The 26609-nt window shown below is 34.1% G+C and overlaps 1 protein-coding gene across 2 annotated transcripts in view; it reads left to right on the forward strand.

Moving 5' to 3' along the window:
* The window catches only part of SLAIN2 (SLAIN motif family member 2), a 78440-nt gene that overhangs the window by 30986 nt on the left and 20845 nt on the right, over nt 1-26609 (forward strand). Inside the window, exons 3-7 of one of the 2 annotated variants that reach the window (XM_077847946.1) lie at nt 1173-1337; nt 3596-3757; nt 6910-7269; nt 7748-7885; nt 16964-17041. In XM_077847946.1, coding sequence (XP_077704072.1) covers nt 1173-1337; nt 3596-3757; nt 6910-7269; nt 7748-7885; nt 16964-17041 — 903 coding nt within the window. The remainder of the gene's footprint in view (nt 1-1172; nt 1338-3595; nt 3758-6909; nt 7270-7747; nt 7886-16963; nt 17042-26609) is intronic. The other variant, XM_077847947.1, reaches the window with a different exon arrangement.

Genomic DNA, 26609 nt, shown 5'->3' on the forward strand with positions numbered 1-26609 from the left:
CAGCACCTCATTCCAAAAGGCCTTACCTAGTTTCTCTGTTATTATGAATTACTTCTATTTCAAAAGTTCCACAGCCCTTTGCACCTTTATGATTGTACTCATTTCACTTTGTCCCAAAATCATTTTTTTTTTTTTCCTGCCTGCACTAGTTGGTTGTAAGCCTTCTGAAAAATAGTGCCATGTCACATTTGTGTAACTGTTCTACATTTTGCTTTGCCAATGGTCAGAAATATTGAATAAGCTAGGGATTTTAGAATAGAAGAAAGAAATACTATTTTAAGTATTGATTTTTCTTGTATATAATTACACTCAATATCTTCTACTTTTTATTGTTTCTGTAATTTTGCATGTATAGCATACTTTTTTTTTTTTTTCCTTTTTTGGCAGAAGTATTCTCCTTGAGTCAAACTAGGGTAAAGGGGAAACTTTTTATTTTTGTTTTTTTTATTTTTATTTATTTTTAATTTTTATTTATTTATGATAGTCACACAGAGAGAGAGAGAGAGGCAGAGACACAGGCAGAGGGAGAAGCAGGCTCCATGCACCGGGAGCCTGACGTGGGATTCGATCCCGGGTCTCCAGGATCGTGCCCTGGGCCAAAGGCAGGCGCTAAACCGCTGCGCCACCCAGGGATCCCACTTTTTATTTTTAAAAAGAGAATTCTCACATGTTTGACGTTAACCTGGACTAAGTAGTCAGTATTGCTTAAGTTTTTCAAAAAATCCAAATTTTGGAAAGACTGTTTTAAATCTTATTATTTCATAGAGGGCTTTCCCCCCTTTTTCTTTGCAATACATGTTTGTTACTGAAAAATGAGAAAACACAAATATACTTTTTTCATTCATTTTATTTTTTAAGGCTATTCGGGGTTGATACAGTTGGAAGAAACTTTCTAACAAGACAGGAGTAAATTAATTTAATGGTTCATAATTTGTTGAGATGATATCCTTGTGATACTATTTTTGTTTTTTGTGGTGGCTGCTGTTTTGTGTAGTACAATAGAAGATATTGTTGGAATTCTTAATATGATGTATTTTCTCCCACTACAATAAGGTTTCTGTATTTAAATTGAGATAATGACTTAATGAATTTCCCATTAAGAAAAGTTTTTAAGTAAAATATTAACTTTTCTCAGTTATTAAATTTGATTTCTCCCCTTCTCATTAACACAGCTCTCAAGAGGCAGAATTTATATAATAATCCTTTCAACTCCATGAGTTACACGAGTCCTTACAGTCCGAATGCAAGTAGCCCATACAGCAGTGGTTTCAATTCTCCATCCTCAACCCCAGTCCGACCTCCAATAGTCAAACAGCTAATACTTCCTGGAAATTCAGGTAAGGAGAAAATGATATGGAATAATTAAAAGAATTTACTGCCCTGCCGCAAAAAATAACTTAATCATCAGTTGTTTAAGTTCTTTTATTTATGAAACTTTTAAGTGGTTAGAGAAAAATATCAGTGAGGAGCATTAGGTACTATTCTAGGCACCAGGGATACAGATAAACTAGATTATGTCCATAAAGTTTTATTTGGCATGTACTTAAGAGTTTTTAGATATTGCTTGATTAGATTAACAAGTTTGATTCTTTAAACAAGTAGATGTTTACTGAATAGTTTGGGTTGTAAAAACTAAAAATAAGAGCTCTTATTTTAACTTACTGAATAGTTTGGGTTGTAAAAACTAAAAAGAAGAGCTCTTATTTTACTTACTTTGTTAAACAATTTAAGCTTTATTTAATAAGGTTTGATATCAGACTGAAATAATAATGTAAGGCTGTATGTGAATGTGCTGAAAGAGCAAGCCCTAAATTATAGGGGAAGGATAGACTGCTGTAATTGCGGGAAAGAATGTTTGCTGTGGTTCTGTGACCTGAAAGGTTATTCTCTAGCTTACTGTTCTTCCGAAATCACTCACTAGTAACTAACTGCTGCTTTCATTGGGGCTAATTATTACAACTTCTTTAAAAATTAAGGTTATTGTTAGCCACTTCAGATTTTTGACCTGTGTTTTCTCTAGTCTAATGACTTTTTTGAGCCTGCTGTTTGCTTTATATATAAGTTGTTACTCGCTATTATTTCACTTCTGACTGTATACTAAAAATATTTGTTGAACTTAAAGAATTTTATTTGGACACTATTTGAGCCTGGCTTTGTAGTACTTTTCTTTTCATATGTACTATGTTCTTTTTGATAATATAAACATTAACGATTTTGTTCTTCTTATGTTCCTTTCATGTTGGAGCTGACTTTTTCAAGTTTTTATTTAAATTCTTGTTAGTTAACATATTTAAAAAATTGATTTCAAGTGTAGAATTTAGGGGTTCATTAATTACAACACTCAGTGAAAGCTGAGTTTTATGATAAAAAAATTCTGGGAAACAAGCATTTCAAATAAATCTGTATTAGAAATATTAGTGATAGGGCACCTGAGTGGCTCAGTCAGTTAAGCATCTGCCTTCGGCTCAGGTCATCATCCCAGGGTCCTAGGATTGAGCCTGAGTCAGGGCTCCCTGCTTGGTGAAGAGCCTGCTTCTCCCTCTCCCTTTGCCTGCCAGTCCCCCTGCTTGTGCTTTCTCTCTCTTTCTCTCTCTCATATAAACAAAATCTAGAAAGAAAGAAAGAGAGATATTAGTGACAGTGCTGGAATTTTATTCTTCATCAGAAATTGATCTGATGAAAGCACTTCATTACAAATAAGTTAGACTCATAGATATGTATATCCTTTATTCCTCTGACCTGTCTTCTATCCCCTTTTGTTTTGAGTGATTAAATGCTTTTTTTTATCTTGTTATTTTTCCATCTTTGTGCTTCACTACAGAACTTTAGAGGATTCTTTGGATCCTCATTACTAGTTTGACAAAAGAATTTTGTAAACATGGCATAATGTAGGAAAAATAAACCTAGTATTCTTTTTTTTTGTTTTGTTCCTAAATCTCTAAAGAATCTTGATTTTCCTCAAATTACAGTTTTCTTGCTTAGGAAAAGTAGATGCTTTTATTCAGGGGAAAAAAGATGATAGTGTTGGCTAATGACAATGAATTTGAGAGGAAAAAACACATCATAAATTCATCTGTTTATGAGCATTTTTATTGGCTTTCTTATAAAAGTTCGAATCCTCTAACATGTTATTGAACACCACCTACTTGCAAGGCACTATGATAAAAATGTAATTGTTTCATAAGAAGACAGATAGTTCATAGTTAAAATGAAAATGTTTTGTTTTTATACCATGACAAATGCAGGAGTCCCTGCAGCCCTCTTTGCTCTTTTTTTTTTTTTTAAGATTTTTTTACTTTTTTTTACTTTTTTAAGTAATCTCTTCACCCAACATGGGGCTCGAATTGTACAACCCTGAGATCAGGAGTCACACATTCCACCACTGAGCCAGCCAGGTGCCCCATCCCTCTTCAATCTTAATAAGGTTAATTTTTTATTTCAATATTTTATTTCAATTGTTTATATAATTTGGGAATTATATAAACAAACGGCAAAATATGGTGAACTGAATCAAAGATTTAGTATCAAGTTAATTAGAACAGATACTTATTCAGTTTTTGTTTCACCAAAGTTCGAATCTTTTTTTTTTTTTAAGGTAATTTGAAAAGTTCATCAGACAGAAATCCTCCACTCAGCCCACAATCCTCTATAGACAGTGAGTTAAGTGCTTCAGAATTAGATGAAGATTCTATTGGATCCAATTATAAGCTAAATGATGTAACCGATGTACAGATTCTAGCTCGGATGCAGGAAGAAAGTAAGTATTTTAATTGTTAAAGTTGAGGTCCAGTTGAGGTGTAATTTTGTTGGGGTTATTAAATAGGTCTTACGGTGTTGTGGAATAGTAATAGAAATGTGGAAATTTCAGAGGCTTATTCAACATACAGACTTGCTTGTTCATTAACTTATTTTCAAACTTCATTTTATAGAGAAGAGTTTGTTGGGTGAGGAGCAAAGAAAGGCAGGTAATACTCAGCTTCAATGACTGATAACCATACCCTGCATGTCACTTGCGCAGGAACTCTCTAGAGTAGTTATTACTCTATTACTCTGTGTTTTCTTAGTATAAACCAGTGTTTCTCAACCTTTTTCCATTATTGGCCCCCCAAAGAGCCTTTTCAGACATTTTTTCCCCTTTTTTTGCCTCCCACCCCCCACCATAAAATTTTAATACCACAGATAATACTCTGTATCTTTTTCTGTACATGAGGACCATAAATTATTATGATAGCTAAGATTATTTTCATACCCAGGAAACAATTTTTCCCCTTTGTGGGCAAATGTCACCACTCTTAGAATATATGGTATAGACTACAAAAAAAAAAAAAAAAAGACCTTTCTGAGAAAGCTGGAATTATGATATTAAATGAGGTAAAGCATATGATATTGCTTTGCAGAGTTGTCCTTGCAACTTTTTAGGTCACAGATGCCTTTGAGAATCCAATAAAAATTATATCCCTGTCATCCCCAAAATGTACATATGCACAGAATTTTTCATACTATTTTAAGGGTTATGGATGCCCTGGCTCTCATTGTCAGTTGGTGGTGATAGTATTATTCTTGCCTATACATTTCTTTTTTATACGAATGACCATTTATTCTTATTTATATAGTTGCACTTTTCACATTTGTATATAAAATATTTGAAAAAAATATTTCAGCATACAAAACGTGAGTACATAAAGATGAGGAATGAAAAGAGTAAGTGAAAATAGGCTAAGAAAATCGCAGTGTCATCCTTAGGAGATCATAAAAGGATTCTCAACCTGAAGAAACAAAAAAACTTGAACATGTAAAGTACTTTCACAAACTCTACTAAAAATGGTACATATTTTTAAAAGACTTTTAGAGAGGATGGGCGTGTCTTATATATTTAATAAAGTATTATGGTTTGCCTGTACATTTGAAATACCAGAAGCTTAACTGTGAAGTAAGCAGTCTCTCTGAAGTGACCCCTTTAACCTTGACAATGAAAAGATTCTTGAAGCACTCATTTCAGAGTGTTGACCATTGGCTGAGAGTGATGGAGCATAGCTATAATTTAGTTGAAATACTTTGTTTTAGGCCCTTTTATATAGATATATAGTAAGTTTTAAGTTACTAAGCTATAACATTAAGAATCTGCAGAATGTTATTCTGCAGATTCATTTTCCATTTTTACACAGCTTCTTTTAGAAAAATAGAAAGATTTGGTGCTTCCTTTATTTACCTTGAGCCCTAATAACTAATAATATGGTACCCTTTTCTTTAATTTTGTATAACTTCTCATTGAGACTGTGGCATTGTCAGTAGTGAGGAGCTAGTTTTTATCAGGGATGTGAAAGAACAAAGAATGCTTCCTCACTATGACTTTGAGTTAATTCATTTCTTCTTTGAACTCTGACTTTTTAGACCCCAGTATTTTGTTTGTTTGTTTTTTATTTATTTATTTATTTATTTATTTATTTATTTATTTATTTATTTATTTTTTGACCCCAGTATTTTGCTAGAAACTCAACCAGCTATTTGCTGTCACTTTCATACTATGTTTTGGTAATAAGTAAAAGACATTTTAGCCTTATTAATCTTTCTTTTAAGCCATCCACATGCACAAATATTTCTTTTTCCAGCTAATAAAAAACAAGATGCTAAAAATATGTCTGATACTCCTTGAAAATGCTAGGTTTTTTTAAATGAATGATTTTTGTTTTAAAATACTGTTTCCTCAGAGTTGGGGGTTTTTGTTTTGTTTTTAACAGAAATGTAGAACTACAGATTTTGGCTGTTGCTTGGTTAAGCCCTCTTTTTTTTAATATGAGAAACATACAATCCTATGGTGATTGTTGCTTCCTTAGGATCTCCCTAGTACTGGAGGGCCTGCTTTGGGATCTGTGTTTTTCTTAGCTAAAACAGTGCTTTTCTTCGGTCTGCTGTCTTTTGTTAGGTGAGTTTATTACTACCATGTTTGTTGTAATGAAACACTAACTTGTCAGTTACTAGTGAAACTTGTAACTTGACTGAAGGGCCAGAAAGGCCCCAGGAATCTGCAGTTTTATAGATACCCTGGTGTGATTCTCAGCCACTACTGTGGGTACCATATTGATAGCACTATCTGAATATGAGTACCCATCATAATAGTTTGAATACTACTCAAATAGTAGAGATATTTTAAACTAGATTGTCCATGGTTAGCAGGACTTGCTCAAAATATTAGCTAAATTCTCTATTTTTCTTGAATAGTAATTTTTTTCTTCACTGAATATATATCAACATTTGTTTCTGTTTTAGAAGTTTTTATACTATTTGAAGGGCCTAAATTTCCCTGGGTGTTTCTGGAGGTGTCAAGATTCATAGGGGACTGCTCTGAAAATTTGTACTTGATGGCTTAGAATTTAAGCTTCGTTTTACAGAAGTCTCTTGAGTCATGAAGCAATTGAAATTCATTTATGCCCAAGTATTGAATTCCTGAGGATGGGATAGAAGTTTCCTTCATCGATAATATCAATTCCAAGAATTCAGTATCCAGGGAGTTTATTTATCCACTGGTGTATTCTTTTCTTTGGTTGGATAGTATTTATTTTCACTCAACATTTCTTAAATGTTGATCTCAAATTTCAATTATTGTCTTTAGGAGTAGAAATATTTTTAAATTTATGATTCTACCTCTAATATAGATTTCAAAATCAAGAAGAAAATGTTGGATTGGGCAAAGGCTTATAGAATTTCATTCATTTAAAAAATAATCTATAAGTGTTTTAGGCATCATTATGTGGGAGAATGTGTAAGATGATTCAAGTGGAAAGGGATTTTCCTTTACACTTTATACTGTTTGGATTTCTCAGGGATACTCTTTTGCTTTTAAACTTCAAAAATATTTAAATGTTTAAAAATATACCTAAAGAAATGAAATAACATATTCATTGTTGTCAGGTCTTCGACAAGAGTATGCAGCCACTACATCTCGGCGCAGTTCTGGTTCATCTTGCAATTCTACAAGACGGGGTACTTTTAGTGATCAGGAACTTGATGCGCAAAGTTTAGATGATGAAGATGACAATATGCATCATGCGGTATACCCTGCTGTTAACAGGTTTTCACCATCACCACGCAATTCACCTCGACCATCACCTAAGCAGTCACCCAGAAATTCACCTCGTTCACGATCTCCTGCTCGAGGAATAGAATATAGTAGAGTGTCCCCACAGCCTATGATTAGCCGCTTACAACAACCTCGCCTTTCACTTCAAGGTCATCCCACAGATTTACAGACAAGCAATGTTAAAAATGAAGGTAATTAGAATGTTTTTGGAAAAACCATTGTCCTTCATATTTCATATGAAAGTAACACAATTTTTATCAAAGTTTTATATTTCAGAAAAGTAAATCAAGAGTTTAATCAGTTTACCATTTTATTACTACTAGTGAATGAATACACAAACAAAGAAGTGAATTTAGTTTTACTTGATTATGTTAGCGTTGCTTTGTCCTACTCGTGAAGTGGTCTGTATATAGATTTTGATTTAATTTATGGTTCTTTTTAAAGGTTCTTCTCATTTATAGAACCTAGGTTGAGTTGTTTATTTTATAAGACATGTACTTCCTGTTAACTGTTCTAAAGTATGCAGAATGCTTAAATAATTTGATTTGTGAATCCCAATTAGTATTTTAACTGTTTTCATCTAAAAGAATAGCTTTCCTAAAAAAATAAATAAATAAAAAAAAAAAATAAAAGAATAGCTTGATTTTTTTTCATTAAATTCTATTCTAGAAAAACTAAGACGCAGTCTTCCAAACCTGTCCCGAACATCTAGTACACAAGTTGACTCAGTGAAAAGTAGCAGAAGTGACTCAAATTTTCAAGTGCCAAATGGAGGAATACCTCGCATGCAACCTCAGGCTTCAGCCAGTAAGTATCTTTTATGTATCAGTTATTTAAAGGAAAATGAAAATTATAGATAGTAATTTTGTGTTGAATAGCTGTATTAAACCGTATCTGTAGTGAAATGTAACGATTATTTTCTATAATCATAGCTATATTCAAATTTAAAATTTGTTTCTATAAGATACCTACTTGTATGAAACTAGTTTCACCAGAATTTTAAAATAAGCAAAGTCTACCTGTTTTAAAAAAATAATTTTATACATAACATGTGTGTATATGTATATTCCTTAAAAACCTACATGTTAAAAATGATAAAATTTTTGTGGGAAATAGTCTTGGAACAAACAGCTTAAAACCCAGTCAGCTTTATTACTAGAACATTAATAAAAAGCAATAATGATCCTGCAAAAAATACTAGCATAATCAAAACATGTTAAATTTCAATGAACAAAATACTCCAGCAAATACAGAAATTCATTTTTAAAAATGTTGAAGGTTACCTGATGGAAAAGAAGGGTTGATTTGAGTCTATTGAATGAAGGAGACATATGCACCATAAACAAAAATCAGAGAGAATCATGCAGAAATAACTTCTAAGACAAAGTAGCCAGACTGAGCCAAGATGTGATATGGGAATAGATGGATACTGTATACTTTAGTGTACAGGTAATTAAAAAAGAATTGAACACTTTCCAAAGAATGTTACTTGTTAACTCCAGTAGATATGAGCACATAATCAAAGCAGGTTTAAACAAACTATCACAGTTATTTCTCTAATTTTAGAAATGCTCAATATGCACCCCTGGTATCCCAGAACTCATATCAGTGTTGTGGTCTGATTGACACAGCTCCTTTGTCACCATTTGAAATGGTGGCTGTGATGTGTTCCTTCATTTCCTCAAAGCTATAAAGAAGTGGCACAAATACGAGGTTATTGATTGTTCATTTATATAACTTTTTTATGGAGTAATACAACTTTGAAAACATTTATTTTTTTAATTCCCTTACACTCTTCCTTGGCTTTATTGTGTTTAGCTGACTTTGTGTATTTTGTGTTAAACTGCTGTTACTTGGTGACTCAAAAATAAACAGGCCAGGAAAAAGTACATTTGAACACAAATGATTTAAATTTTTCCTTATTTTCTATTGTATATGATGATATTTATATTACAGAAACTCACATTGTGCTGTACCATACATAGTCCTGTTTAATCCTCAGAACAATTCTATGAAGTAGGTACGATTATTAAAACATTTTGCAAATTAGGAAATAGAAGTTTTGAATGATTAACTTATCTATGATCATACAACTTACAGGTGGCAAGTTAGGATTCACACCCCTGTTGATTGTGCTCAAGAATCCAAGTCTACCAAGAGAGATTTGTCACATCCATGATTTAGAACTAAGATTTAAAACTATCTAGAAATTAAAATGAACCCTAAAATTTAAGGCACTGTGGAAAATTGTTACCTAGAGATTTTGTGTCCTTCATTTATTCAGATGGATGTGTGCAACATGTTTTTGAACCAAATCAAATTAAATTTTAAACTACTCTAGTATTCCAGGTCTTGCAAACTACTTTAAGTAGGATTGCCATTATGATACTCATATGGTATATTTCATAAATGCTTAAATGGTATAGAAAATAGGGAATCACAAAAACTTTAAAAATAAAATTACAATTTTAACTCTTAAGTTATGTTGAAATGGCGAATGATAACTTCTGTGCCTCTAAGTCTGCAAATTAAGTTAATTTGGCCCTTGAGGATTTTGTGTTTCTGTTTTTTTTTTTTCCTCCCTTGGTATATTTGCCTGAAACAAAAAGCAATCCACGATGTTAATACAACAGGAAAGAAAATTTTGTCTCATTAAGGAGAGTGAGCAATAAAAATCATGCATATTATAAGCTATACTTTTATAGCCTATGCCCAGAAAATCCAAAACATCATTTGTATTTGTACTTTTATGCTTAGTTTGAATTGTTCTGAATTTTTCAAAACTTTACATGATTATATCTTCAGACAGCTTACCTGCTCTTTGTTAAAGGTAGCTAAATCCATATTCTCTTTACTTTATTCAGTAAATTGTCAGCACCAACTTTTTTTACTCAGGTTTGTTGCCTTATGCTGCCATGTCTGTTCTTTATTTGAACTATTCTAGCACCTCAAAGCTATTTGGAAATTAAAAAAAAAATCTTCAGAAAAATAGAAGAAAATAGAAAAGGTTGAGAACCTAGATTAAAAATGTTAGTAGAAAAATATATTGACTGTATCTTAAACTTTGTGATAACTACTATCCTTCTCTAATGGTAGTATTACCATTATATTTACTTGCTGATTCCCTAGAATTTTTTTCTGTAGAGAAACTATTTTATCTTTTTCCCCAGAAATTGATAATTAAGGAAAATATATAGGGAAAAATAATGAGATTCTAATCACTAATTTACTTTAAATAGAAAATATGTATGCAGTTACATAGTGTTGTATTTCAGTATTTGAACAGTGTTTAAGTAAAAGGGAAAGTAAGGTACCATATTTTTTTTTCAGTTACATATATTTATTTTATATTTATAGCTATAATGAGGCTGATTTACAATTAAAATGCCGCAAACACTTAGTTTAAAATCACACTAGTCACAAAAATATTTTTGGAAAATAGTAAACCTAGAACATTATCAAGTTTAAAACTTAGTAAAGTTATTTTATAAAAATATTTTAAAGCCTTTTGTTTAAAATTAACATATTTTACTTTGTAATGTATTATCTGTTTTACTTAAAATTTTACATTTATCTTTGATCCATAGAAATGTGTTTATGTAAGTGTTCTTTTAATTACTATGAGTGTGTGTGTATTATATATTGTTTTCATAATAGCCTTTTTACTTTAATATAGAATTATTTCTAAATATTATAATAGCAAGTCTTATATATTTTATCCATGAATTGGTATTTTTTATTTTTTTGTATAAACTGGTTAGTATAATAGATGTTGCATTTTTGTTTTTCTTTAAGTTTTTATTTTTTCCAGCCCTTAAGTGGTAAAGCTTTGGTTCTTACTTGCTGGTCTGCATGAACCTAACTTTGCAAGGTTGCTGTTATTTCCACCTATGGGACCACTTCTTTTGCCTTGTACTATGCCAATCACTGTTTTTATATGCTTATTTGCTATGGCTGCATTATTGTGGATGCTGACATTCAAGTATAAATATTATGAGAGTTCTAATATATTTTCATTTTTATAACTACTACCAATTTCTTTTATATTTGAAATGTGAGTAACTTAAAAAGTTTAAGAAAACCAGAGCATTGCAGAGGTCATGGATGTATGTCATTTTCTCAGTTTCTCCATTTAAAGGAAGGAATGCTTGTCAGGGACAGTTTTTCAAAAGACTAAGTAATGCCTTGCTTTCTAAGACTACTAGAGTAGAGGTTCAGTGGGAACTTTAGTTTTTAGAAAGATACAGGAATTACTGGTTCAGAAATACAGGGAAAAAACCCAAGACAACTGCTGATTTAAAAAAATTAGTACTCAAACTCTAATTAGTATTTTTAATTGTTTACTTTCACATATATTATCTCATTTGAACCTCACAACAATCCAGTTCTTATAGAGAAGCAGAGATCCATATGTATTATATGTGCAATGGCATATAACTAGAAAAGTGCAAAACCAAACCAAATTACTCCCTCCTTCCCACCCCTCTTTGAGTCCCCTGATTCCCTCCCAATAATTATTTGGATTACATCATGCTGACCTAACTACAAATGAGTAGGCATCTTGGAAAATATTCCTGGATGACTCTATTGGAGCATTATTGAACTATAAATACTTTGATTTGTGAACTACCACAAAAGAGTAATGCAGTGTAATATTTATCCACATACTTAAATTTAGTCAAATGGAAGAATATTTTTTGCTTAGGATACAGAGTATTCCTCCAGAAAAAAGATATATGGTCAGTTTTCTACTCTGGACTACTCTGGACTCCCTCACTGAAGAGGGAGTAGCCAAGGCATGACCAGACTGCCCTGGGGCCCATGAGGAAGGAATTCTCATGCAGATTTCACTTGGAACCAAACATTAAAAGATTACACTTGAATTTTACAGAATTATGAGATATAAATTCAAAAGAAATAAATCATGATAAGTCTGTGTAATATGCTAATCCAAGAATGAATGTAATATTTGTAAAATTTCTTTTTAAGAACAAGCAGTCTATGGTGGGTCAATTAATTATAAAGAGATTTTATAAATGTAGTTTTTCTGGTACTTCTGTAAATTCTGAGTGAATACATCTGGGATGGGTACCCAGAATATATATTTTTTAGAAGTGTCTCACTTAATTCTGGAGTATATTCAAGTTTTAGAACCACTAGATTAGATCTCTACTATGGAGGATCTTGAATGCTTAGTTTCACATCTCTGGATTTTATCCAGTGATCACTCACTCGTGTCCTTAAGTATTCAGCAGATATTATTGGTATATACTATGTTCTAGGCAATGGGATTATAAATATAAATGAGACAGCACATGCCCTTCAATAGCAGGGAATGATTGGTAGGAACTTCTGTGGGAACAGAAGAGAAACATTAAACTCAGCAGTGTAAAGAGGTTTTCAGGAAAGAAGATATCCCTCTGCTGGCTCAGGAGGAGCTCATGAGACCACATGAAGAAAAGACAGGTTTACCTAACAGTGGAATTGGTAATGAAGTCTTAAGAGTAGCACCCCGATTGTAGTGGTTTTGTATGACTAGAGTATAGCGTGCAGCAGAATGGTTAGTGGGTACAGTGATGAAGGATGAGAGAGATACATAGGGCACAGATTGGGAGTTTTCTTAATATATTAAGGAATTTGAATTTTATCCTATAAGTGTAGAGAGCCATGGTAGACTTAGTCAAGGTTACTTCTTAGGAAATCCATTCTGGTAACAATATGAAGAATGGATTAAAGTTGAAGACTAGAAACCATTTAAAAGTCTATTGTATAGTCATGGAAGAAATGAATATCTGAACAAAGGCACTGGTGCAAGAGGTGATGAGATATGGATGAATTTTTTTTTAATGAAGTAAAAGATATGTGACTTGGTAACACTGAGAAGATGGGAAGTGGAGAGGAGGAGAGGACTGAAGGGTGACTCTGAGAATTTATAGGCAATACAAGTTTCAGAACAAAATGTCATTGTAGGGTTAGAGGGAACAGGGGACATTTTACCTGGCAGTGATTAATGTTCTTTTATAGTGGCTTATGCTTGCTTAATATTTGGTATCTGGAGATTATTTTTAACATCTCCCCAGATGACAAAATTATATTCAATAGTAATGAAATAGAATGAATTCTAATAATAATGGCTGGAGAAATGAAAAATATTCTTTTGTAGAACTTTTTTTGTAACTGTCAGTAAAAAATAATAACATTACAGTACAAAAAAGATAGGTTAGTATTTTTAAATCATTTTTATTTTAAAAAGGAAAATGTTTTTTACATATTAGTCTGTCACAGTAATGAATAGTACAGCTTTAGTTTCTAGCAATTTGTCAATAATTCTTCAGAATTGATTTTGCATTTTGAAGCTCAAGACAAGGTATAGCCAGATTTATCAATTTCTCTTCAGTCATATTGACTGTAGAGTAGTCTTCAGTTTTTAAATTGGGGAAGTTTTTTTCCCCCACAAAGCAACTGCTGTTCAAATAGGGAAATAATCAACATAATAAGTTTGGCAGAAATTCATAAAATTCCATTTTACAATAAATTTCAGAAATTGCCATCTTGTCCATGTCTCAGTTCCTTTGGGGATCAAATCTATTTTTAAATGTCTTCACGGTTGAAAAAGTTTAATCACGTATGACAGAATTGAAGTGACTCACATTCTGTTTCATTGACTTTATAATCACCGTAACATCACTGTTTATTTTTAAGCTGTGTTAATATAGGAATATATTAACAGGGTATTATACCACAGGACTATATTATTGTCGCACATACTGTGCTAAGTGAGCTAGATTTCACGTCTCTATGGACTTACTCTGGAAAGAAACACGTAGCTGAACCCACCCATGTTAGGGGAGACCATATAATTGGGAATTCTCTTTATTATTTTTCATGTGAAATACAATTTACATTAAAAGATAAGTATTAACATTTGTTCATTTAAATCTTACATGTATGCAAAAAAAAAATCTTACATGTATGCTATGAAAAGGCAACGGTATCTGCAGCAGTTGTTTATAACTTAGGCCAACGAACTATTTTCTTCAGGGAGGATATTTTATCACCAACATTGATTATTAATCCTGGAACATTGATGATGACTTTTTAAAAAGACCAAGCTGGTTTTTTATTCTGAATTCCTTACAGACTGATCACTCACTCACTGTCTGCACTGCAGTGGGGAGTGGGACAGCACTTCTACTACTCCTCCCTTGATGTATATGAAAAGTGGAAGGATTGGATGTAGGGAAACCCAAAAGGACACTGTTCTAATCCAAAAATATGGTGATGCAGATCTGAATTAGGTATTTAGGAGACAATAGGGATGTAAAGGAAGAGATCAACAACTGCAGGGATGACAAAATGGAATTAAAGTAAGAAAACTTTGAGCTAAAATGACTTGGGAAATGGTGGTATATGTTTAACAAAAATACAGAGGCTTTTGGAATTGGTTTGTGGAGGAAGACATTGGCCTAAATAATGGTAGCATGAGAGAATAATATTTTTATTGTACCATCTTTACTTTTCATGATAGGGTCTTGCTAATTTGGAATTATGTAAATATTAGAGAAACCAGGGAAACCATGAGTATTTTTAAACAGCTAACACACTGAATTCTTATTAGTGTACTTTGGAGACTTTCAGTTTACTACACTTTATCATTTAAAAAATGATTTTTGTTTTTAGAAGACTGATCAGATTAAGATAATTCAGATAAAAATTTAGTTTTTTTATTTGGGTAATACACAACTATGTGGTATCGTATGAAAATCACTCATTTCATTTTATCAGGTTTATCAGATATGTTGTATCAGACAAATTTAGAGTATATTGCCTGATTCTTTTTGCAGTCTCATTCTTCAGAGTACCATTGCATAGTTTTCACTTGTTATAGATGCTATTATTGTGACCCATGAAACTTGAGGGAGAAAGTCCATTAGCATAGCTATTAATATAAGTAGGACCTTTCCAAAACAGATTATAGGTGATATTTGATGTTAAGCCCTCACTAAAAAAAATGGTTAATAGGTACTGTGGATTGCCAGCGTACATACAGATGGTTACTTTTAACCCTCATTTATTCTATTCCAATCATACTCCACTTCCTGTTCTTCAGATAAACTAGGCACACTCTTACCTCAAGTCCTCCACCATTGCTTTTCCTTTTGTCTGTAGTGCTTTCCCCAGATATCTGTATGGTGTACTTCCTTTCTTCCTTCAGATCTTTGCACAAATATCATCTCAGGAAAGTCTCCTAATAACCCTATTTATAATTGCAACTTAAATCTCCCATTTCCTCTCTCCCTTCCCTACTTGGTTTTTTCCATAGCTGCTATGACTTTCTGACTATTTGACTTTATTTCCCCTTTCCTTTCAGAATGTTCCATGAAAGTAGGAATTTTGTCAATCTGGTTGGCTACAGAATGAATCCTTTGTACCTAAAACAGTACCTGAAATAAAGTAGATAATTAACTATTTGAAAGAATGAAAATAAAGTAGCAGTAAATGAATGACACTATGAATGGTTGAAAGCATGTATGAATATGCAAATAGAGAATATTCAGTGATGATAGGATCCTGTATTTCTGTGGGATAGATATGAGGTAATTATAAAACTGATTTTTTTTCAGGTTTGGAGAAGTTTTTAGTAGTCTTCTGGCAATATTTAAGCTGAATTGCTGTATTATTTAGCTAAGGAATGTGTGGAGTACTATAAAATTTGAAATCAAATAGCATTTATTACTCTTTAAAAATATTTGCTATCAGACAGTGAGAAAACAATAGTTTTTTAAAAGCATTGATAGAGTTAAGCAGTAGAGCAAAAGAGAAATTCTCCTTAATTCTCTTTGATGATATTATCAAGTATTCCTTTGTCAACTCAATGATTGTTTAAATACTGGCTGGGTTATGGTTGTGGGATCTCTCTCTCTCTCTCTCTCTCTCTCTCTCTCTCTCATAAATCCTAGAGGTATACGGAGTCCAACTTTCAAATCAGTAAAGTGACGTTTTAGAACCTCTTAAATAGGTAACTGTACTGGTAGGTGTGGGAGTTTCAGTTCAATGGATCTAGTGAGCTTTAACTCTGGATGGCTCTGAGCTACAACTTACAGCTCAGTTTTGAGAGTTTCATTGCAGTTAATAGGAGTTTTAAAGAAAGCTTAGAATTCCTCACTGATCACTTTAAGAAGCAGAAGCTCTGACTCCTCCAACACATACTATGCACCACCCCCCGAACACACGCACCCTGTCAGGCCAGATATGTTACATCTGCACAGCCCAGATATGTTACTACCCAAGGTCTCAAGTACCAATTGGTTTTATTCTATAACAAGATGATGAGTATATTAAAGCCACTGGATTTCAATTTCCTTGAGAACCTGCCTAGTTCTGAGTTTTCTTCTCCTTTTTGAGTATGGAGATTACGGTTTTATGTTAGGGCAGTTCATCTAACAATAACTGCTTTGCCAAAGTCTGCTTTTTTGCATTGAACAAGTACTACTTTTATTTTATTCTATATTGTGTGCTTGTGTTCATCACTTTTACTTAATTAGCTTTATATTCTTTGCATCCTGTAGCATGTTTGCTGGTGGTTTGTTTTCTCTTTGATATTTTGATTGGTTTACATTTGTAGATTTTCTCATCTTTAAAAAACTATTTCTGAAAGTATGCACTTTGCACTAAGATTTCCATCCCTTTTCCTTTCCAACTTAATGCACTAAGCATCACTTTCAGATTCCTCTGCTTCTGGGATTCTAACATATTTTCACCGTACGTACGGTTTCTGTTCCTTGATAAATTTTCAAGTATGTATTAAAATATTCAGGTTTACAGAAGCTATAGCCTTTATCTTGTCCTTCCAGGCAAATATTACAGTTCCTTATTTTTCAACAGCTTCGCAAAGGCTGAAAAATTTGCCTCGTACTTCCCTCAAAGCCAAACAGTTGCTTCAAACTTCATCTACAAAAAGAGGTAACTACAGCCTCTTCCTAAGTTTTAAATTTCTGGAAGTAATCTAACAATTAAATCTTATGCCTTTTGGCATACTGAGTCATTGATGTCTGTAGGGCATGTTTTAGTCTTTTTCTTTTTTTTTAATAAAGTGGATTCATTCTCTGTTACTTGGATAAACCCAGAAGAAACTAATTTTCTGCAGAGGTATGTATTGGGTTGATCTTCTGAAAGGAATAAATGATAATGTAACATTTTCTATTAGAGAATTTATCATTTTTCTTAACCTAAAACTGAAGGTCATTGTTTTAATGTAGATGAAATAACAAGTGCTTTAAAATGAACCAAATGCCAGACATTTTATATGTGAATTCTTTTCTTCTGACTTTTGAGTTTTAGATTTACTTATCAGTAGGATGAAAGGGGAATGCTTTCTCATTAGAAGTTGATAAACATTAAATCACAAGTTGTTGTGGTTAACTGATAATGTTTGGACTATGTAATAAGGGAGTGGTAGCTTTTTTAAGAACTGAGACTTGACATATATGAAGGTTGGACACCAAAGCCATCATATTATTTTGAAGAGATTGGATGTATGGGCAGCTAGAAAGAAGTAGATTGGGGAAAAGACCTTAGAATTGTTTGGATAGGACCAGCAGTAATAAGAATGATGAACAGAAGCCTCAGAGGAAATGGGATATAACCAGTACAATGAGGAAAAATATTTTCCCTATCCAGGATATGTAGATTTCTTGACAGTTTCAGAACTCAATAAATAACAAAGATCTATGAGGGGGATAAAGTATTAAAGGACAATTATGTGGAAAGAGAAGGTTTGAGATTTGTTTTGTTTTGTTTTTTTTTTAAATATTTTTTTTCAATTTTTATTTATTTATGATAGTCACAGAGAGAGAGAGAGAGAGAGGGGCAGAGACACAGGCCGAGGGAGAAGCAGGCTCCATGCACCGGGAGCCCGATGTGGGATTCGATCCCGGGTCTCCAGGATCGCGCCCTGGGCCAAAGGCAGGCGCCAAACCGCTGCGCCACCCAGGGATCCCAAGGTTTGAGATTTGATTGTTGAAGAAAAAGATTTGGTTAATATGGGTCCAAAGGTCCTGAAGTACACATTTTAGGAAGTTTGTTAATGTATAAATGTTTTAGCAATGATTTGGTGGATTAAATATGATTTAAGGAAACAGTTTTAGATAATGGAATCCGAAGGAAAGAGAATAGTCAAATGGAAATGTTGGATGTGTGAATATTTGCGTTTTGAATACTGGAAGTTGATCATAGCCCTCCAATACAAATGTCTTTTGGTGCCACTGTCAGAAATAAGACTGGATGGTGTATGTTCTTTTGATAGAAAAGAAGATGACTTATTTGGAATCACTATAGAAAAAGGTCCTTATAGAAATTATTTGAGGACCATAGGCTTCCTTTTTTTTTTTTTTTTTTTTTTTTAACGTCCAGATATTTTTGAGTACTTGGTGAGAGGTAGGTGAAAACAGGAGCATCAAAGGATTGTGGTGTCTAAAACAGGACAAGAGATTACTGTACCATAATAAAACAGGGTTTAAAAAAAATGGGATTTTAAATTCATATAAATCTTATTTGTTGTATCCTCTATAAGCTGCTTCATAATTTTGGGGGAGGATCGGGTAGGTTTAAATAATTTTAATTTTGTTTAAGATTTTATTTATTCATGAGAGAGAGAGAGAGAGAGAGAGAGAGAGAGAGAGAGACAGGCAGAGGGAAAAGCAGGCTCCATGCAGGGAGCCTGACGTAGGACTTGATCCCAGGTCTCTAGGATCACGCCCAGGGCTGAAGTCGGCGCTAAACCGTGAGCCACCCAGCATGCCCTAATTTTAAATTTTTACTTAAGGATTTTTTTTTGCTATTTATTAGGTTAAGAAGATCTTAACTTCTGGCTGGTTGGTTTTGGGTTTTGGTTTCTTTGTTTTGTTTGCCTGTGTGGAGGTTACATATTTTTGTTAATCTGAGCCACCAAACTCCCACCCTCCATGATAAAATAGCAGAAAAACCCAATCTTATAATTCCTGGTACCTCTGGCTGCCTCACTGACTTATGGTAAAGGGAAAGAAGTTTGTATGTTTCTGTGTTAGGTTTTGTTGTTTTGTTTCTTTTTAATCTGTTAACTTGATCCAGACTCATATTTTTTTGGTTGTTGGTGTGATTTGGAGATGATCATTTTACACTACTAGAAGTTCTGAACCAATTGAAAAATGGACACAGATATACCACAGGATTTAAAATATTAGGTTAGGGGTACTTGGCAGGTTCAGTCGGTAGAACACATAATTTTTTTTTAAAAGTATTTTATTTATTTACTTGACGGAGAGAGAGAGAACGAGCAGGAATGTGGGAAAGGGAGAAGCAGGCTCCCCACTAAGCAGGAAGCCTGATGTGGGGCTCAATTCTAGGACCCTGGTATCATGACCTGAGCCTACGGCAGACGCTTAACCAACTGAGCCACCAAGGTTCCCGGAGCATGTAATTCTTGATGTTGAGGTTTTGAGTCCTAGCCCTATGTTGGGCGTACAGCCTACTTTAAAAAAATAAAAATATTAGGTTAATTACTGGTAAAATTGAATCAGAGAATAATACATCTTGGATCCAAGGCCAAATGGATTTTCTAATTTCCCCTCATAACTAGACTGAAAAAGAGGAGTCTTCACTGAACTGTGGAATTCTCTATTCTTGTTCGGGATGGGAGGCAGATGAGATTCAGACACCATGCGGTAATAGGTACCTTTGTCACTTTAAATTTGGACAAGAGAAACGTGGAACTAGATAGCAAATTGCCGCAAAATCCATTGTCCCATCCTGGGGATGAACCTATAATGTCTTCTAGAAAGTTGATGTACTTATTTTAAGGACTGATAGGATCGTGGAAAGAGGAAGAAGGTGGTTCCCTTGACAATTGGAGATATGGTCACTGTTTTAGAGAGAGAGCCAGCACATTCGAGACTGGGTGGGGAGGAGGAGAGAGGGAGGGAGAGAATCTTACATAGGCTCCATGTTTAGCATGGTGGCTGATGTAGGGCTTGATCTTTTGACCCTGAGATTGTGACCTGAGCCAAAATTAAGAGTCACATGCTTAACCAACTGAGCTACTCAGGGACCCTGGTCACTTTGATTTTAATTGCACTTAGTAGTAGCTGGAGTTTGAAGATGAGAAGGGAAGAAAGAACTGTGTTGCCTGGGACACACAAAGGGACACACCATAAACATTTGTTGAATGAACATAGTCATGCCACTAACTCAAGCAAGGCTGGACACATTCCCCTTTGCATTTTCTTCTTACAAGGTTTATTGTTTCTTCAGCCCATCCCTCTCTTTGAAGAAAAAAAAAAAATCCATTGTGTATTGTTAAGGCTTCATAGGCATGATTGCTTAAACTGCTGTGACAAAGAGAGATTCATTCCTGTTTGTTGGGAACTCATTGAAGTGGAGGTAAACAAAGTAGAGACCTCACCAAGTCAGAGGGAAAAACTGAAGACTACTTAGAAAAAAATGAATGCATAGATCAGGACAAATTAAAATGTAGAAGCATATGTTAGAAGGAAAGAGGCAACTAAAGATAAGTTAGCTAGGGATGGTAGTTAAATATTCACTGTATTTTGAATATTCAAAGTGAGATAAACATTTATAAAAGGCCATATTTTTTTTTTAATTTATTTATTTATGATAGTCACAGAGAGAGAGAGAGGCAGAGACATAGGCAGAGGGAGAAGCAGGCTCCATGCACCGGGAGCCCGATGTGGGATTCGATCCCGGGTCTCCAGGATCGCGCCCTGGGCCAAAGGCAGGCGCTAAACCGCTGCGCCACCCAGGGATCCCATATAAAAGGCCATATTGATAGGAGGTTAAAGTGCTATATGATATCAGACTCTCGGAAAATGGAGAACCTAGAGAATTTTGCCATTACCTTGGATCCTAAATTTAAAATTTCTTGTATTCCCTTTTCATTAACAAATATTTATTGAATCTATATCATAAACAAGATACACTCATTATTATATCCTTCTCCTTTTTTCCTGCCTCTATGTCTAGCCCCTCTTTACTTTTTCTTCTATTATAGCTGTGGTCAAAGCCAGCCTCTTGTCTGGTGTTTTTAGATACAGTTAAAATGATCGGAGTTGGTCCCCTTCTCGTGATTTTGTTATGTAAAATTGAGAGCATATGAAAGGAGAGGGTACAGGGCTCTCTCCAAACCTACAAATTCTTATCAGCCATTTCTGGTTTTATTGGAACGATAATTGAATAGATTTTACTTATATTTAGAGTTGGTAAGTCTTTGTGATTTTCCAAGATCTTTTGTTCTTTAGTTACAGCTTGACTACATGTATCAGTTTCTTTTGCTGAGAAAGTCCTAGATCAAAAGTTTCTCCTCTCAAAAAAAAAAGGTTTCTCCTCTGAAATTTGTGCCTTTTTAAAGAATAGTTGGAGCTATAATGCCTTCAAAGATCACCTAATTTCAGTTAACCTCATTATATTCTTATTCCTTTCTAATCCCCAAGATTATAGTAAGGCAAAAAATGCTGTTACCATTAGAGGAAACAATTTTTTTAATAGTAAAACTATAGCTTAGTGCACTTTGTTTACTTTCTAGTTTTCCCTCAGTTATACATTGACCTTGTTAAAATATTTCTCTCCGTATTCTGAGATTGTAGAACTTTTTGACTTGTCCTTTCATATACTCTAGTGCATTTTTCTAAGAATTTAGAATTAATAAATTTAGGATTTCTAACATGAATCTGTTTATTTAAACTTTGTTATTTAAAAATATAACACAAATTCAGAAAACCACATAGTGCATAGAGAGTTTAATGAATTCTTGTAAGACAACCCCCTTGTGACCATCATTTATATCAGGACACTGTAACTTGCTACTTCAGAAACTACCTGTCTGCTTCCAAACACAATCCTCACTTGACCCACTCCCCCAGAGTATCCATTCATTTGAATTTTTATAGCAATCACTTCCTTCTTATGATTTTATCATCCAGGTAATGGAACTGTAGATCTGCTTCTTTAATATATGTGTTTTTACATTTCTCTTGATTTATAGTTTTCTGCCAACTCTTACCCTTGTTAAGTTTGAAGAAACCACCAGATCATTTGCCCTATAGCTGTGGATGTAGATACACAGGCTGGATCTTGCTGATATCTTTTCTATGATGTCATTTAGTAGATTTCTCTGTATTTCCCATAAATTGGTAACTGGACCTAGATGCTTAATTGGATTCAGTTTTGCTGTTTGGGGCAAGACTATCTCAAAGGTGTGGTGCTGCTTTAGCTATACAGATGCACAAGGCAGGATTACCTTTTTTTTGTGATATTAACAGTCATTGATGCTTAAGGCTTATATCCGTATTTTATTAGGTATTGCAGAATTAGTTTATTTCAATTCCAATACTTTTCTTTGGTCAGAATACTTATATAAAGAGAAACTTATTCTTTGCTCACCCAGCAGTATACTTTCATTAGGATATTCCAAATAAATGCTTATTCTTTCTCACAGTTCACTAATTACAAAATAAACTGGCAATCTACCATCCTCCAAAGGTGACCCATATTTTTCTTAAATATATGTCATTATGATTTTATAGATTTAAACTTTTTATTTTATTTTTTTAAAGTATTTTTTTAAATTTTTATTTATTTATGAGAGAGAGAGAGAGAGAGAGGCAGAGACATAGGCAGAGGGAGAAGCAGGCTCCATGCACCGGGAGCCCAACGTGGGATTCGATCCCGGGTCTCCAGGATTGCGCCCTGGGCCAAAGGCAGGCGCTAAATTGCTGCGCCACCCAGGGATCCCCTAAACTTTCTTTTTATATATGTTTTGGTTCATTCTCCATATTTTTCCAACTTTGGTGGAAGCTGCTTCAGGTTGGCCTCAAGTCTTTTTGACACAACCCTAGTAGTCTTTGATACTAACTGGTATGACAAGATTGGCACATCTTGTACATTTCCAGCTACAGACCTAGATTTAGTTATTTCTCCAAAAAGTCCAAATTTCCTTTGGTAGGAAATGGTATTTTTAGAACCAAAATCTGTGTTCTAGCTCTACTTATTGCTACTGGGTTGGTCATTGTTTCTAGGTTTTTTAGTTATTAGTTACTAGAGTTAGTAAACGTATGTGTAGATTCATGTCTGTGTATTCTTTTAAGATTGAATGCCTTAATGAGTTCGTGGTGATACTACCTATTCAAATTCAAGGTTTAATGGTAATGACTTAATCTCTTAACTTACACCTGTATCTTTTTTATCTTGCTCTGAGAGCCCTATCTCTCAACAGATAGAATATCATCTAACAATTTGTTTTGGGACACCTGGGGTGGCTCAGCAGTTGAGTGTCTCCCTTTGGCTCAGGGTGTGATCCTGGAATCCCAGGATGGAGTCCCACATCGGGCTCCCTGCATGGAGCCTGCTTCTCCCTCTGTCTATGTCTCTGCCTCTCTCTCTGTCTCTCGTAAATATATAAATAATTTTTTAAAAATTGTTTTATCCCATATTACACACAAAATCTGGGGAAAACATTAGCATAACACCATAAAATGTGATTACTGAAAATAGTCTATAAAACTTTTTGCCCGGGCATCTAGATGGCTCAGTTGGTTAAACGTCTGCCTTCAGCCCTGACATCTCAGGGTGTCAGACTCCTTGAGAGGGGAGTCTGCTGCTCTCTCTCTCCCTCTCCCATTTGTGCGCTCTCCATCGTGCTCTCTGTCTCTGTCTCATAAATAAAATCTTAAAAAAAAAAAAAAACTTTTGCATTTGATTGCCTTTTTTTAGTAGATACACTGCATATCCATTATCAAAGAGTTATTTGTACTCTTTTATTTAGTCTTAGTTCTACATTTAAATATATATTTGATGCTTACCTTCAGTCTGTACATTACTGTTTCACCATTTTTCTTGTTTGAAGCTCATTCTCTATAGATTTCATATAAAGGAGTTATAGGAGCAATATCCATTCACTCCAATTTTTGTGTATTGGTGACAGTTTGACCTTTTTATTTTTGAAATTCATTAGCTGGATATGAAATCTTTGGTTGACATTTTCTTGAGTGTCTTAAATACATTTCTCCATTTTTTTCAGGAATAAAAAGTTGTTTCTCTTACATTCATGTGGTTTTTGATCTGGATGTCCAAGGATGTTTTCTTTTTCTTTAAAGTTTAATAATTTATTTTTTTAAGATTTATTTTAAAGACTTTATTTATTTGAGAGAAAGAGCACAAGCAGGGGGAGAAAGGCAGAGGGAGAAGGAGAAGCAAACTCCCTGCTAATCAGGGATCCCAATCTGAGATTCAGTCTAAGGACCCTAGGATCATGACCTGAGCCAAAGGCAGATGCTTAACCTAGGAGCCCCTTGGATTTTAGAGAGAGAGCGAGGAAGGAGGAGGAGGGTAGAGAATCCTGAAGCAGACTTCCTGCTGTGTGCAGAGCCCAATGCGGGGCACAATTCCAGGACCCCAAGATCATGGTCCAAGCCAAAATCAAGAGTCAGCCGCTTAACTAACTGGGCCATTTAGGTGCCTCTAAAGGTCAATAACTTACAAGAATATATCTTTTAAAAAAATTTTTTTTTATTTATTCATGAGAGACACAGAGAGAGAGAGAAAGGCAGAGACACAGGCAGAGGGAGAAGCAGGCTCCATGCAGAGAGTCCATTGTGGGACTCAATCCCTGGACTCCAGGACCACGCCTTAGGCTGAAGGCAGGCACCAAACCACTGAGCCACCCAGGGATCCCCCGAGAATATATCTTAATGTTGGTCATTCTGAGTTGATTTCCGCAGATATGTAGTGTGTTCTTTCAGTGTGGAGTTGCACATAATTTAAAATGTCAGATGAATTCTTTTGAATCATGGTTTTTAGTATTCTGTTCTCTTTCACTTTCTTTTTTGTGGGGGCTCCTATTGCACGTTTGTTGGATATTCCTTACCTGTCTTCTGTATCAATTACCTTCCCTTGAATCCTTTTTTGTATTTCTTCATTTCTTTTTGTTCTGTAAAAGTTTCATTTTCTATTTCTTTTTTTCATTTTCTATTTCTCTTAAAGCATTATCTATTATGTGTGGTAACTCTGGTGTTCTTTCTTAGACTTCATTTTAGAATGATTTAGGTCCAGTTCTTTTCTGTGTTCCATCACCTCATTTTTGAGGTGCTTCCCATTCTAATTTATGATGTTCTTTCATATCTTTTATCATCTTCTTGAATGTTTTTAGGATTTGAAATATTATAAGTTTCATCTTTTGTATGTGTGTGCATAGTGGACATGATTTCTGGCAAGGTTTTACCATTATTAGAAATGTTATTCTGCTCCTTTCTTTTTTTAATAGTAACTTCATGTGGGATTTGGCCTCATTCCTTCTCTATTACTCATTTTTCTTTGGAATTGGTTTTTCTAAACATTTTGTAAGGGAACTTGATTTAAGATCTTCTAATTTTGTGTCTGTAGAGATCCTTCTTCTGTTGTTTTGGGAAGCTTAAAAAATATGACTGCTTATTTTCTGAGATTTCTTACCTTTGCTTTTCTTCCCTACTTATAAAATCATCCTTTTAAAGTGTACAAGTCAGTGTTCCTTAGTATATTTACAGAGCTGAGCAATTATTTTGACGTTAGAGGTTTTCATCACTCCCGTAACCCATTTCCCACTCCTTCCACCCCCTGGCAACTACTAATCTTTCTGTCTCTGGTTTTATGCTTCTGGCATTTCATGTAAATGGAATCCTATAATATTGATCTTTGTGACTGGCTTGGCATAGTGTTTCCAAAAGTTCATCCTATTACAGCACATGTTAGTACTTTGTTCCTTTTTGTTGAGATACAGTATTCAGTGTATGGATATACCAAATTTCGTTTATCCATTTCTCAGTCATGAACATTTGCATTGTTAACACTTTTTGCCTATTTTGAAAATGCTGTTAATGCTGCACGATTTGCTGGTAGCTTATTTATTTATATCTACCAATTTTTTTTTATGTAAGGAAGAAAAACTATAGTGAAGACCATTCCCAGGGGGTGTCTTCTGCCTCATATGTTTAATCTCATGATAACTGTGTGCTTACGAAAATAACAGCGAGTCATGTATAGTAAAGCAAGAAGAAATCAAAGGCTTCCTTGTCTTTTTAATTTTTTTGTGTGATTACTTGTCAGTCTTCACAAATTTAATAGGCCTTGGTAACATGTATTATGAAACCTGCCTAGGGTAGTAGCCTCACAAACGTTCTAAGTCTAGTTGAAAATAAACTGGTGAAAATAACATTTTAATTTCTACTCCCAAAGGTGTTTCACTTTCCCAGTAAAGAATACCAGTCTGGGAATCAGGAGATGTAGGTTCAGGTTCTGATTTTCTTGTTTGCTCAGTTGGTCTCTGTAATTGTGGCAGTTTTTTTTTCTCTGCACAGTGAAAAGGTTGGCGTAGATAGTCACTAATAACTCTTGTAGCAAGGTCCTTTGACTCTAATGAGAGAATCATATTTATACCATTCCTGCCATCTTTAATAACAAGGAATTATTTTTAAGTCTTTATTATGTCAGTAACCTATTACTATCCTTG

The sequence above is a fragment of the Canis aureus genome, chromosome 14 (genome assembly GCF_053574225.1).
Source record: "Canis aureus isolate CA01 chromosome 14, VMU_Caureus_v.1.0, whole genome shotgun sequence".
In the NCBI taxonomy this organism is placed as follows: domain Eukaryota; kingdom Metazoa; phylum Chordata; class Mammalia; order Carnivora; family Canidae; genus Canis; species Canis aureus.